General features: G+C 30.8%; 1 protein-coding gene across 3 annotated transcripts in view; it reads left to right on the top strand.

Annotated features, from left to right (window-relative positions):
- Nucleotides 1-15,931, top strand: part of LOC144960480 (C-type mannose receptor 2-like) — a 29,367-nt gene that overhangs the window by 5,455 nt on the left and 7,981 nt on the right. For 2 of the 3 annotated variants that reach the window (XM_078893594.1, XM_078893592.1), the window contains exons 2-4: nucleotides 13,148-13,312; nucleotides 14,863-14,951; nucleotides 15,134-15,275. In XM_078893594.1, the coding sequence (XP_078749720.1) occupies nucleotides 13,183-13,312; nucleotides 14,863-14,951; nucleotides 15,134-15,275 (361 nt within the window). In that variant the 5' untranslated portion in view covers nucleotides 13,148-13,182. Of the gene's footprint in view, nucleotides 1-2,359; nucleotides 2,534-13,147; nucleotides 13,313-14,862; nucleotides 14,952-15,133; nucleotides 15,276-15,931 lie in introns of those variants that run through there. The other variant, XM_078893593.1, reaches the window with a different exon arrangement.

Below are 15,931 nucleotides of genomic sequence, written 5' to 3'. Positions count from 1 at the left end.
AAATTGACTTTTACAAGGATTCAACAATGCGCCGAGCGAGGCTTAAAACCAGGAATTTCCGATCCGAAAGCGAATATCTTAGCGCAAGACCACATAGCCGAATAAGAAACTTAAATATCGTTCAGGTTTGTTTTGCAATCAACTGAATCAAAAAAGATGAGAGACACCACACATTATCTATAGTCCTTTGATATTTTAAGGTGGATGTAGTTGCCGAGAAGAAATATTTTGATGTAAATGTTTGTCTAGATTAATAACAGAACTGCCGTTCTCTGGGAAAAAAGAAAACATAATTTGAAATGTGGCCACAAAACTCGTCCAAATATCATTCGATTTAAATCACCCTCATCTTGGAAAAAAAGAAAAATAATAATATTCTCAAACCTGGGACCTCCATGATGATGATGGTGATGATGATGATGATGATAATGATGATGATGCTGATGATGATGATTAAGATTATGATGATGATGATGATGATGATGATGATGATGATGATGATGATGATGATGATGATGATGATGATGATGATGATTAAGATTATGATGATGATAACGATGATGATGATGATGATGATGATGATGATGATGATGATGATGATGATGATGATGATGATGATGATGATGATGATGATGATCTCAAAAAAGAGAGCATAATACCATATGCGGACCGTTTTATACTCAGAAACCTTCTTAAGCCACGAAAACCATTGACAAAATCATACTCGTACATAACTTAACGAATATAGTATTTATCTCTATTACATTCTGTTCGGTTAAGTAAATTAATTCAAATATTTCTTAAAATTATATACAACGTTTAAATGTTTCTTTGTTTACATTGACGAAAACATGACAGCATTACGATTTGTGTTATATATTCTGCAATTATGTAACAAAGCCTTTTTACCCAACGTTAGTCAGAACCTAGAACGGACTCGAATACAATACAGCGGATTCTGAATGCATACATATTTTTAATATTAAAAAATAAAAATTCAGTACCTTGAAGTACCTATGTGATGATTGGTTAATCAATTTCACATTGTGCAGGTATGTGACATAGATGTTTGATACGCGCCTTAAGATCGTAAGTTTCTGGGTTCGAGACGAAATTGTCAAAGTTGAATCCGTGGAAATAAAATGCTCGTTAATCACAATTTCTAAATTATGCAGATGCTAAATACGTAACTGGCAGTTAAGTGTGTTGAATCTGTAAGAAAATAATTGTAAAATCGCCTGACAGGCGTCATATCTCGAAGTGTTATTGTAGATCAGGGACCCTTTGTAAAGCGCTTTGAGTACTTTTAATGGATTTTGCGCAAATTAAAGCTCACATTTTTTAAAAAGATTGTGATCAACAAGTTTGCAGTGATATAGTCAATATATACAAAATCAACCGTTTGATTATATCCGATTAGCTGTGATTATATATTAACTGCATTGATGTCAACCTCTATAACCTTTCATGACTCTGATGAGATATGATATCCAACATTCATTGAATACTTTGACTTTGAATTTGCTGAAGTCTCTAGTGTTTTAAATGAAAATCTTTAATATCTCAGTGCAAAGGAAAGCTAGCATAATGTGTGATAACAATCTATAATGAATTATTATTAAATGTTAACCCTTGTTAATCAGTACATCAAAAATATAACGATTAGAAACACGCACAGAATTGATTTTCGATATATAGATAAAACGTTACGAAGAAGTGCGCACACATTATAGTGGTATGACACTCGCTTGCCCATCGGAAGGTATTAGTTCCAACATCGCCCAGCCATAGTTGAATCCTTGTAAAAAGGTATATACATTAATTCCCTCACCGTAAAATGAGTACCTGACCAATTCCAGCATTATCTCGGTCAGAAAATAATTGTAACATCGCCTTCCTACATGTTAAGTGTTGCTGTTGGTCAGGCACCCCTTATAAAGCTCTTTGATTACCTTTTAGTGGATATTGCGCAATATAAAAGTTCATTTTTTTAAATGCTTATGATCAACATGTTTGTAATAATAAGGTTAATGTGCACAAAATCGACAATCGTGTATCTAAGATAATGTGTAATTGTACAAGATATGCATCAAATAAAACCTTGATTACCTTTAATGATTACGATATGATATAATATCTAACAATAAGTGAATAATTTGACTTTGAAGTTGAAGAAAGTTCGCGTGTTTTAAATGACTATCTCTAATTACTCAGTACAACGGCGCACATAATATGAGATAACAGTTCAGCATCATTCAATATTAAACGATAACCCCTGTTATCAGTACATCAAAGCTAAAAGACTTTAGAAACTCGTCGAAAATCAGTTTTAGGCATCGACATAAAATGATGCGTTTGAAGACTGCTACGTCTATGGCTAACAAGAGAATATTTTCAATAAATGTATAAATGAGACTGTAATTTTAAGAGTTCATTTCAAAAATCTTCAGAAGAGAGAATTTTGTTACGCTGAAGATTTGTCTGATCTTGGATATCCGCATTGAAGGATCTTTTTCCAAGACTTTTGCATCAGGTATGTTGGAACTAGTACTCAATGCTGTGGAATGATAAGAGATTTTTGTTGAACTAAAGATTCGATTTTTATAGACTTTGATATCCGAGTTAAAGATTCGGCTTTAAGATTTTTACATCATGTCTGTTATAACTTTAATTCGATGGTCTAGAATCACAAAATATAAATTTTGTTGCACTAAAGAATTGTTTAGACTTTGAAGTTTGCGTTAAAGATCGACTTTAAGAGTTTTAAATGAGGTCTGTTATATTTTCTATTAAACGGTCTAGAATCGGGATCCGTCTATGAAAAGCATATTTCAAATAAGTAGTATAAAGTTATAATACTAATCTAATCTGTTCTTTAAAAAAACAGGTCTGATAACGCAATTCCTTATGATTTCACTGTTGTATTAAGAGTCACATAAAAACCGACGAAATATATTGTCCATTGAAGTCACGATAAACTAGCCCATTAGTGGGTTAGGATGTCAGACCTGCATATATGTACACGACGCTTTAATGTATATTCATGACTTTTTGACTCAATTGGTCGTTTAGAAAATCTGATATTACATAATGTTGGGACATTTTGACACGTCATCTAAACGTTGGGAATCGTATTCTGGCCACCTTGTTTGTCATATCAAATTACACACACCTAAAGAATTTATCATGGCTCAAACGTTTTCTTTTGACATATGTTAATCTCAGGAATAGAGAAGATTAACATCATCTATTGCTTTCACTCTCTAGCAATAATAAAGAGGAGACTATTTCATTATCGCTTCACTCTAATGCTATCATTAAGAGATTTGATATTTCCTTTAATGCTTTCATATGTAACAATGTGAAATTAAACGTAATATTCAATTAAATATACTAAAACAGATAAAATAGACGTTTCAGGTTTTCTTAGTGGATATGTCCTTCATCACTTTAACTCAATTCCTGCAGCATAGACTTACAAGAACAAACCAATGAAGGTCTTAGACATGTTCGTGTCTGTTATTTTTACCATCTTTTTATTCATTACTTCCAACGTTGCAGAAGAAAGCGGTAGGTATTGTTATTATTATTATTATTATTATTATTATTATTATTATTATTATTATTATTATTATTATTATTATTATTATTATATATTATTATTATTATTATTATTATTATTATTATTATTATTTTTATTATATTTTATTATTATTATTATTATTATTATTATTATTATTATTATTATTATTATTATTATTATTATTATTATTATTATTATTATCATTATGATCATTATTATCATTATTATTATTATTATTATTATTATTATTATTATTATTATTATTATTATTATTATTATTATTATTATTATTATTATTATTATTATTATCATTATTATTATTATTATTATTATTATTATTATTATTATTATTATTATTATTATTATTATTATTATTAATTCTCGTTCTGCTATCCACTGTTATGACAATAAATTTTATCATTATAATTTGGCCACCTCATGACCTCAGATGACCTTGTGATGGCTATAATAAAATTCACGAAATTTGACAAGACGTTGAGTCGAGATTGGCGAAACTGACCAATGAAATTACCGGTGGGAGGTATCAAAAACACAAAGGTCGAAAATTAAATACCAATGTGCACGACACAAAGGGGCAGACTTGTATCCTCGAAGGATGATTGATGTTGCATAGATAGGTTTACCCTATTGTGTTCAGATTCTGTTTCTGCTAGGTGCTGAGTTCGTTAATTGGCCATGACAATCGTATAACATCTTTCGATGATCTCATCCTTTACTTTGAAATCTATATCCGCGTTTTCGAGTCCGATTGTCAATCATGACAAAATCCCCCCCCCCCCCCCCCCCCAAACTTTTCATAGGTCCAACATCAGTTTGAAACTTTTTTGCTCGTGAAATGTCAAGACTTTCTCAGAGCAAATTATTTGTTCTTGATAGATGATGCTGGTTCTTGACCTTTCACCATGACTTACAGTTATTCACTGATTGGTTGATGTGACAGCTTACAGATTAGCAGCTATATTGTTTCCACGACATGTAGAGCTTTTCTCGACGACCGTCTGAAAGTTGTGTCACCTTCTTTGTGCCCTTTTGAATTTAGAAGTAGACCAAGGGTCTTTGGGAAAAAAGTCAATGTATGTTTCAGTCAGATTTCAAACAAAGTACATCAACGGTCTTGTCTCAGAGAGAATTGAAAAATGATACAGGAATCGAGAAAATTGGACATGAAATAAATATCTTACCAAAATACAAAACAAAAAAAAAAAACAAAAACAAATAAGGAGGAAATCAACTTTCAAAATGATATTTACTCTTAAAATATTAGGTTCTCAACCGATTTTTATGATTCAAAGACTAATGTTCTCCTTCTTAATATTTTATTTTAACAGTGTGGTTTTTATATTCTTCACTATGGTATTCATTACTTTCAGTTTTTACACAATAAACTGACTTAGAAAGGTGTTAGGTATTATGCATGATTATTACATAATACTTTGAGGCCATGTCTTGGGTTTGGACGGCGTTTGGTGGGAGATGTTGGGAAGCTTGACTCGTGCGGGACTTTTGTCGATCAAATTAGTCATATTTTGCTATATTCACAACTTAGATACTGCGCTTTTGGTGAAAACGGACGAGGCATTTGCGAACAGCATGTGAGACGGGCGTATAAGATACTGTCCTTTTGTTGGTTACAGGTAGAGTTATTTGCATGGCTTTTTTAACCAAGAAAGAACAGTATCTCAAAATGTGGCGTAGTTGCACACATATGTAATGACTTGTGATCGTATAGTGGTTTTTTAATAGATGGTAGTATTATCCTTTGCGTTGTGTTGTAGATGTTAATAATGACGAAAGAGTTTAAGGGCCGATGATGATAACTGAATGCACAACATCAAGACATTCAAATAAAAGTCCAGATTCCAAGTTCACTTCTTACAGCTTTATTTGTTTGTGATAAATTCAAAATCCAAATCATGATTAATTCCAACTCCAAATCAAATAGCATAGTCATAATTCAATCAGTTTCATAAATTCCAAATCCGTAAAATCAATCCAAATGTTAAGTCGTTTGCCTAAGTAACCATTTTCAATATACGTGAAATATTTCTAAGTTCGTAAATGCAAATAAATGATGGTGAGCACAATAGGTTTAAAGTGTGCAGCTCATGGTCAAGTTGAATGCAGAATTCCAAAGGTAGAATGAGAATCAAAAGGTAGAATGATCCCGTTTTCCTCGAAACATCCTCTTTTATCCCTATCAAAATTTTACCCACAGTTCCATTGTTTCCACGCCCCCTTGCAGTTTTGACAGTTCCCTGTCAGTCTATAATCCAACCCCTAAGAGTAAGACCAAATCATAATCAAACCTGAAACGTCAATTCCTACATATTGATGTTAAACCCCGTCTTATATGATATAACATTATTTTGATAAATGCCCCTTTCACCTGTTTCAACACCCCTAAACCAATTTAAGAATGATTGATTAAATAGTACTCAACATGATAACCTGTCCAGAAACTTTGACACAAACGGTCTCAAGTAACCTGGACATAAAACTGCGCACACGTGTCATGCGTCTCAAATAGCTTGGACATAAAACTGCCCACACGTGTCATGCACTGACCAAGCTTAACTGATATGCCTGCACTATGTACTCACTAAACCCATTTGCTGATATATATAATTGACAGTTTTGCACCAAATTTCTTAGATAACCTTTTGCATAGGCTTACTCTCTTACATACGCCCCTTTCTTAGAATTTAAATTGACTTAAAACAATTTCAATTAAAAAAATAACAGTAAGAGATTAAATATATATCTAATGTCGAACTAAAATGCAATAAACAAATGTAAGAAATAGTCTATATTTTTTTAAAATGACAAATACTTATACCAGTTAAACATTTAACAACTTTAAACTTTAAATTCAAAAACACCAAAGTTGATTACAACATTCATATATATCGATTATAGGTTTTAAAGTATTAAATTCACAAACATCAATTTTGATTACAACATCTAGATAGATATATATCGATTATAGGTTTTAAAGTATTAAATTCACAAACATCAAATTTGATTACAACATCTAAATAGATATATATCGATTATAGATTCTTTTTTCTTTCAAATTACAACATCAAATCTATCAAAAAGAGATTAAAATTTAGATTTACCAACACCAAAATTGATTAAAACATTTATATTTATCGATTAAACTTTTTTAAAGTATTACAACATCGACAGTAAGATATCATTTATTTAAAAATTCAAAGAAAAAGTATCTTTTCACCTTAAATTCCATCTTCATAGCAATAAAAGTGTTTAATTCTCGTCATATCCCATCACACATACATATTATTGCGTGAAAAAGGATGGTTCAATTTCCATTTGTGATATACTCACGTTATCTTATTCAATCTCAAATTCAACTCTATACGACATGGGTGATAATCTCAGCTTCCATGTATGTCTACTCATTTACTGTCATCTCAAAACCAATACCTTGTATATTCCCTTATATTGTATGATTCCATTGAAACAACATTATTACATTAATTCCAACTTATAATATGTGGTACAAGTAATATTTCATAGACATCTAGATTCAAATACGAAGAATTATATTTCAATTAGTAATAAAAGAGATTTAAAAATAAATCATAATAACAGCATTATCATCATTTTAAAATTCAAGTTGAAGTTATTATCATTCATTGTTCATTGTTGATGTTTCAATTTTTTAAGCTTTTTAAGTCATCAGGGTGTAGTTTACAACTTCATTGATATCAAATTGTTCTTTGTGGTCATCCATCAGAGGTCACATTTCTTAGTAATCCGTTCGTTTCGAGAATGGTCATCTTGTAAAATGGTCAGTAATTGTTAATTAGTCATTGTTTCCATTTAGAATGAGTTGTCATGTAATGAAAAAATATATCAACTATAAGAGTTGAGGTGTTTGCATCAAGTCTACGTGTTGCATTGTTATGTGTGTTGTGGTCACTGCATAGCCCAAGTGTCATAAATTCACTTTATTTATTGTTAATTAATTAAAAACTTTTTCCTCTGTAAATGCAGTGTAAATAACTAAATAAGTAAAATCTAACATAGTATGTGATTGTGGGCTGTTACTAAAGTGACCAACTTTTGCAATTAGTGTGTTGTATTTGTTCGAGTCTTTTGAATTGGGACGAAAAAAGACTCTACAGGTAGCAAACGTATGCTTAACCTGTTGGGTTGTTTCTTGGTCTTGTGACGTCGCTGTAATCCATTCATCTCCGGCATCTGGGTCGATTCTCCTCGTTGATATTTGTGGTTGTCTTGTGTATATGTTGAATCTCATTGTAGATGAAATTGTAAAAATTCAAGATTAACTGTGTGCGAGATCTTGAATTTAAATGAAGTTTGACTTATCCAGCAAGTCAAAAGAAAGTTGTGAACTCAGCCATGTGTTGACAAAGAGTTCGTGTGTAGTAGTCGACAGAGGTCGTGTATTGTAATTGTCTGTGTTTGTTGATCGAGTTCTGATGAGGTGGCATGTGAGTCCACACCAGGTAGATGATGTAATCTGTAGAGTACCGGTGGGTGACGTGAGTCCAAACACCAGGTAGATGATGTAATCTTGCAGAGTTCCGGTGGGTGATGTGAGTCCACACACCAGGTAAAGGATGTAACAATAACGTAGTCTAGTAGACTATGTAGTAGGGTCGAATAAGGTCAACAATATTTTCGTTATTTGAACGCAGGTTGTTGAATATCATACGATAATGAATCCAAAGAAATCGCTCATGTGGCGTTTTGCGATACTTTTTCCTGCATTGTCTTATATACATATATAGCCTTTATCTTTTACAATGATACTAAGACAGGCGTTATTATAATATTCAATGTTTATAAGTTGTAGATATGGGTGCTGCACACTTGTATATTGACATAAGTTTAAATTTGAATACGCTCACCACTGAATATGATGGAAGTAGTATTGTTCACAATTGGACATCATTTTTGTAAAAACAATCGTATCTTGAACGTTTATGTAATTATTGACATCGTACATCGTTGGGTATTGTTGTTGTAGAAGTAAATACAAGTAATCCAATTGTTCAATAAAGAATGTAAATATAAAAAGGTTCATGGAAGAAATCTGTGTTGATACAGATATTATTTTATGAATTCTGTCAAGTTTGTTTAAGTTGAAAGGTACGATGTAATTGAGGTTGCTGTGTATTTGTAGTCTGTAGATTGTGTTGATTCTGGACGTATCAATGGCGTAGTCGAGATTGTTACTCCATTTTAATGTATTCGTGGATAGACCAAAGGGATTAGGACATTTCCCGACCTCTGTTGTGGTTTTGTTTGAGTTGGCTCTGACGTTGTCATCAGCGTTTCCGTTATGACTGATGGTTGCAAGTGTCTTCTTTCGTGATGTGTATATCATGTTTTAGTGCAAACACTACTTCTGTATTTGATTATCTCGAATTATTCTCCTTAGAAAATTCCCTAATTTAATAAACAATGATTTTGTTATTTTATCATTATTATATGTGTAGCACTTCCTACCATTTCAACTTATTGCTGAATGATTACACACTTAAGATTTGACAATTGAACATAACTTCTTCTTCAACTCAGTTACAAATTTTATGATATAAATGTTAAATTCAAACCTCGCAGTAAATATTGATTACAATTACAACAGCAAATCTATAGGAGAAAAATATGATAATCAAAATATTCGCAGAAACGATATACACTCTGGTCAATAAAAATTCAATGTTTCGCGCCTTTGCCCTCGGCTTATAATAATATTCATATAACTCATTGCGATGTAATCTCGCGCCTCTTAATATAGCATTGATAAATGTGTGCGCTTTAACCACGCGCCTCGTATTTATAAAAATTCTCCGCCTTCTGCGTCATTTCATAATGTTAAACCATGCGCTTTAATCACACGCAAAATAAAATATTCCCGAACGCATCATTCATGCGTCTCGTAATTTAAACCGTGTGCACTTGAATTACCGCGTCTTACATCACTGCGCTTATTTACCCACTATGCATTTACAGCATTTTACCATATGGGTTACTTATAATTCGCTGATTCTTAACAAGTTAACCACTTGTGTCACAAATATTATCAGCTCACATGACATGATAATGCATTTTCAATATTTTGTTATTCTTCCGTAATAACATTTTAACTCCCATTACAAGACATCAGTCTTTCATAATAATTAATACTCCGTCATTTTATTTGTTCTCCGACTTTAAACCAAAAGTCCGTTATGAGAATATGTCTCCTTTTAAAAATCACGATGAAACGCGTTTCAAAACAAAACTAAACAAAACAACGATTGACTCATATTCCGCATAAATCATTTCAACTTAATTTCCAGTGATAAAATCCAAATGTCTTATGTAATCTATTATAACGCCATGTCTCATTACACAACTAAATAAGCTCTGTTGTCGATTACTTGGCTGCGTTAACCACACATTTATTACCAAGAATACAAACAGATATAAAACTTTGCTCTTTGTCATGAACCCATGAATCTCAAAGAGTCAATATCAACCTACCAATTCATCCCTATTGACGGGAGAGAAATATAATCAATGATGTTGTAATATAACAATAAATACCATAAGACATTTTTCAATTATCAAAACTTATAATTTACGTGTTTTTATTGCCATCGTCTTCTTGAGTCATTTTGACAGAAAATAAAACGTAACAACATTAAATAATGGATCAACTGTTTATGTAATTCCAACAGTAACATACAAAAATTGAAATAAAAATCGACACATCTTTGTTACTGATATTAACAAAACATTGCCATTAACGGTACAAATTAATATTCGAAGATTTGTTCCGAAACGCCCGATTATAAGTAAACGCATTTTCATTTATTTTGAAAAATAAAACGCACTAAAATATTCATTTAAATTCTGCAATTTTTCTTCATCTCTCCCTCTCTTCTTTTTAATTAAATAAAATACGTATAGCATCAATGCGTTATTATTATTATTATTATTATTATTATTATTATTATTATTATTATTATTATTTTGTCGTTCTATAATATATTGTTTTCACTTTTTAAATATAATATATTGCCCTATATATCTATATTTTTTTAAAATTTCCTTTTCTATCTGTGACTCTTAATTTAAATATTATTTAGTATATATTTTTTTAAATATCGTCTTTTGTCAGAATTTTAGGAATCATCTATAATTTCAATATTTTTTTTCATATTTCAATACAAAATAATTACACTAATTCACCTTCAAAATTGATATTCATTTTCTTTCCCAAATAAAACTATTTTCCTATCTGTTCACAATTTTCACTTCAAAATTCGAGTCTCACAAAAACTTTAATAGATGTTAACACCGCAACAATATACATTTCTTGTGTATCCATGGTTCGGAATGATAACATCTTTACATCATGGTATCAGGGCTCCAAATAAAGATATATAAGAATCCTGAGTCACGACACCAAATTAGATACATAATGTGGCGTAGTTGCACACATATGTAATGACTTGTGATCGTATAGTGGTTTTTTAATAGATGGTAGTATTATCCTTTGCGTTGTGTTGTAGATGTTAATAATGACGAAAGAGTTTAAGGCCGATGATGATAACTGAATGCACAACATCAAGACATTCAAATAAAAGTCCAGATTCCAAGTTCACTTCTTACAGCTTTATTTGTTTGTGATAAATTCAAAATCCAAATCATGATTAATTCCAACTCCAAATCAAATAGCATAGTCATAATTCAATCAGTTTCATAAATTCCAAATCCGTAAAATCAATCCAAATGTTAAGTCGTTTGCCTAAGTAACCATTTTCAATATACGTGAAATATTTCTAAGTTCGTAAATGCAAATAAATGATGGTGAGCACAATAGGTTTAAAGTGTGCAGCTCATGGTCAAGTTGAATGCAGAATTCCAAAGGTAGAATGAGAATCAAAAGGTAGAATGATCCCGTTTTCCTCGAAACATCCTCTTTTATCCCTATCAAAATTTTACCCACAGTTCCATTGTTTCCACGCCCCCTTGCAGTTTTGACAGTTCCCTGTCAGTCTATAATCCAACCCCTAAGAGTAAGACCAAATCATAATCAAACCTGAAACGTCAATTCCTACATATTGATGTTAAACCCCGCCTTATATGATATAACATTATTTTGATAAATGCCCCTTTCACCTGTTTCAACACCCCTAAACCAATTTAAGAATGATTGATTAAATAGTACTCAACATGATAACCTGTCCAGTAACTTTGACACAAACGGTCTCAAGTAACCTGGACATAAAACTGCGCACACGTGTCATGCGTCTCAAATAGCTTGGACATAAAACTGCCCACACGTGTCATGCACTGACCAAGCTTAACTGATATGCCTGCACTATGTACTCACTAAACCCATTTGCTGATATATATAATTGACAGTTTTGCACCAAATTTCTTAGATAACCTTTTGCATAGGCTTACTCTCTTACAAAAATATTACGCAACATATTTGGTCAAGGAAATCGCCGACTAAAAGAAAAACGCAATTTATCCTTAGCTATTAATGTTAGAAGACTTCCACTATGTAATATAATCAAAGAATTATGAATGAAAAAAAAACTAAATATGTCGATTGCGGCAATACTGGTTGGATTTGGGTCAGCCCAGATACTGCCCTTTTGTTGGTTAGGGCAGTATTATTATTATTATTATTATTATTATTATTAATTATTATTATTATTATTATTATTATTATTATTATTATTATTATTATTATTATTATTATTATTATTATTATTATTATTATTATACATTATTATTATTATTATTATTATTATCATCATCATCATCATCATCATCATCATCATCATCATCATCGTCATCATCATCATCATCATCATCATTATTATTATTATTATTATTATTATTATTATTATTATTATTATTATTATTATTATACATTATTATTATTATTATTATTATTATTATTATTATTATTATTATCCTCATCATCATCATCATCATCATCATCATCATCATCATCATCATCATCATCATCATCATCATCATCATATTATATTATTATTATTATTATTATTATTATTATTATTATTATTATTATTATATTATTATTATTATACATTATTATTATTATTATTATCATTATTATTATTATTATTATTATTATTATTATTATTATTATTATTATTATTATTATTATTATTATTATTATTATTATTATTATCATTATTATTATTATTATTATTATATTATTATTATTATTATTATTATTATTATTATTATTATTATTATTATTATTATTATTATTATTATTATTATTATTATTGTTATTTTATGTCAGAATATTCCTGGCCCCAGAGGTTTTAATGGTCAGTTCATCACGAACCTGAACCAAGATAATGACTATCCAAGTATTAGTTTTTATTCTACGATATGAGAATATTAATCATGACGATCTTTTTTTGTGGATCAACATTTCGTATGTACTAATTGTTAAGGATGTGTATCACATATGCTAACGTATTTTTGTTCTTTATTTATCAATTTCAGAAGCGCCTTGTCCTGCTACATGGACTCTCAATGAAATGAGCAAAACCTGTGTTAAGCCATACAATGGTAAAAATGTATCATGGAAGAAAGCTAGAGATATTTGCCAAAGTGAGGGAGGAGATTTGGTGGTCATACAGAATTCTCAAATGAATGATTTTGTGCAAGGTAAGATAAGCATTAACTTAATTTTAGATTTCATATAACTTAGGAAATAAAGAAGTCTAAAAGGAACAAACACACCATGTTTTAACACAGTTAGCTTTATCACAGTTTTCTTCATACACATGGCAGAATAATGAGTAGACACGGATGTCATACGGGCAGTTACAGGACGGATTTAACAATGTAATGAAAATACTCAATTACAAGGGTATATGTTTTCGATGCAAACCCTCTCTTGTATTATACAGGGTTAAATCAAAAAGTAAAAAGGTCTCTGCTTATTATGTTTAATCATTAAATCGATGCCATGAACTATACGCAAATTAAAGCTTGGTATCAGCCGCGTAGAACGCTATTTCACAACAGTCTCCGCCTCTCCCGGCCCGAGTTTTGACATCGGTCTAACTCGACAAATTCTTGCTTTCAGTTGCTTTAAGGTCTATTTGACCTGCTATCACATCAAAAGATGTTCACTGTACCAGAAAGGCTAACTTCATTTTTTAAAAAAAACTCACTTTGATTTTTTATGCCCATAGTATGATTATTTTGTTTTGTGAGAAAATAGTCAGCAATCATTTTAAAATTGTAAGATTCGTACGTGCAGTTGAAAGCCATTTTCACTCTTTTTTTATAGAACGATCTTCTTGATGCTTTTTACCACTGTTGAGATATTATAATATTAACTGTTCATTTCATTGTTATATATTAAATGTTATACATTCTACTTAAATTAATAACTGAAGTTTTAAATAATATACAGTTATATTATTCTGTGATTCACTGCTTTCATGACGTCCAGCGTTACAATTTATAATCGCTTTCAAGTTAGATACATATTTCGTGACATTTTTCACACTAATTTGGAAAGAAAATTGATGTTTATTTTTCATATAATTTATCAGGAAAGAGATATACTTAGTTTTATATTTCATATCATAATAGACTAATCACAATAGCCCAGGTTTTCCAATATCTTTTGCATATGATAATCAACATTCTATTAACATTAATGACGTCAAACCAATATCCAACCTACTATTGAGGTCAAGTCGGTAATCGCAAAAACCTCACTATATCACTGTGTCAGACTGATGGTATATTATCTTCTTGTCTAAAAACGTGCTATCATAATAGACTAATCACAATAGCCCAGGTTTTCCAATATCTTTTGCATAAGATAATCAACATTCTATTAACATTAATGACGTCAAACCAATATCCAACCTACTATTGAGGTCAAGTCGGTAATCGCAAAAACCTCACTATATCACTGTCTCAGACTGATGGTATATTATCTTCTTGTCTAAAAACGTGCTAGCTTTAGATGACGATTTTCCATATTCGATCTTCTATGTAACCCTAAGTATCTGCCTTTACATCCAGATACAGAAATAGAAGTTATTTATAGAAAACTATTTTCTAACTTGTACATTATTGGTAATTGGAAGGATTGGTTACAGACAAACACCACCAAGGGTTATCAACTTAAATAAAAGAGAAATTTATTTCACGACTTTTCTTCCATATAATAATTAAACTATGTCAACTTCCAGGTCTTCTTTCTCTTAAACGATATTGGATCGGATCTAGATATAACAGCACAACAAAGATGATGAGATATTTAAATGGAGAAGAAATGACAGTTTGTATCTTTTTCATTGTCGTACTAAAATCATGATCATCATCATTTTGTCTTCATCTTATTCATAATCGTCATCATAATCATCATCATCATCATCATCATCATCATCATCATCATCATCATCATCATCATCATCATCGTCATAATCATCACTATCACTGTACTCAATATTTGTATCACAGCCTACCTTCGAGGCCTGGGCTCCAAGACAACCCAACAACTACCGAGGGAAACAAGAATGTATTGAGATCATTCGGAAACGTGAAGGTCTCTGGAATGACAGGCCATGCAAAAGAAGAAACCATTTCGTCTGTGAAAAACTGGGTATGAAAAAGCAAGCTCCTATTGTTATAAGTATGCGGAAATTTCATGAAATACTTGTATAAATACAAATGAAAGAAGAAATAAATATTATATATGTTACGAGAGAAAAATATGAAAAGAAAATATATATTGTTCAAATTTTATAGGAAGCGCACATTAGAAACATTCGAATATTTGTAGGTTACAAGTGAAAGAACATAGGTTGTTGCTTACTGATTTTAATTATCAACACATATTGTGCGAAGGAATTGTCCAGACTATATGTTACCCTACGCCTCGAAGCGGTATTAAGTCGGGGTTTGGAAAACGAAGAAAACCGGTTTTAAAGTGGAAATGGTCAAAATTATCAAATTTCATTTTTGGTTGTTTCAGGAACTACAATCATTTTTCTACATTAAATCATAATTATTCAACATAGATATTGACTATAAATTATATAAATTTAAAGTTTTAAAATGCAACTATCAGAGAGACATTCAAAACGAGAGTTGACTTTCTCTCAGAGAGCCACCATTTCCAAAACTTAGTAATATTAAGTCTTTTCGTACACCAATCCCATGTAAGATACTACAGCAAAGGGCGTGTCTTTATCTATCTACGGGAAAGCATGACTGTTTCCATAATTTCATGGTTCAGCCAATAATGAATTTTAAAAA

Source organism: Berghia stephanieae, chromosome 15, assembly GCF_034508935.2.
Source record: "Berghia stephanieae isolate SIO BIC M18660-M18661 chromosome 15, UCSD_Bste_1.3, whole genome shotgun sequence".
Taxonomy (NCBI): domain Eukaryota; kingdom Metazoa; phylum Mollusca; class Gastropoda; order Nudibranchia; family Aeolidiidae; genus Berghia; species Berghia stephanieae.
The sequence above is the reverse complement of the archived record's forward strand: the minus strand, read 5'-3'. Positions and strand labels throughout refer to the sequence as shown.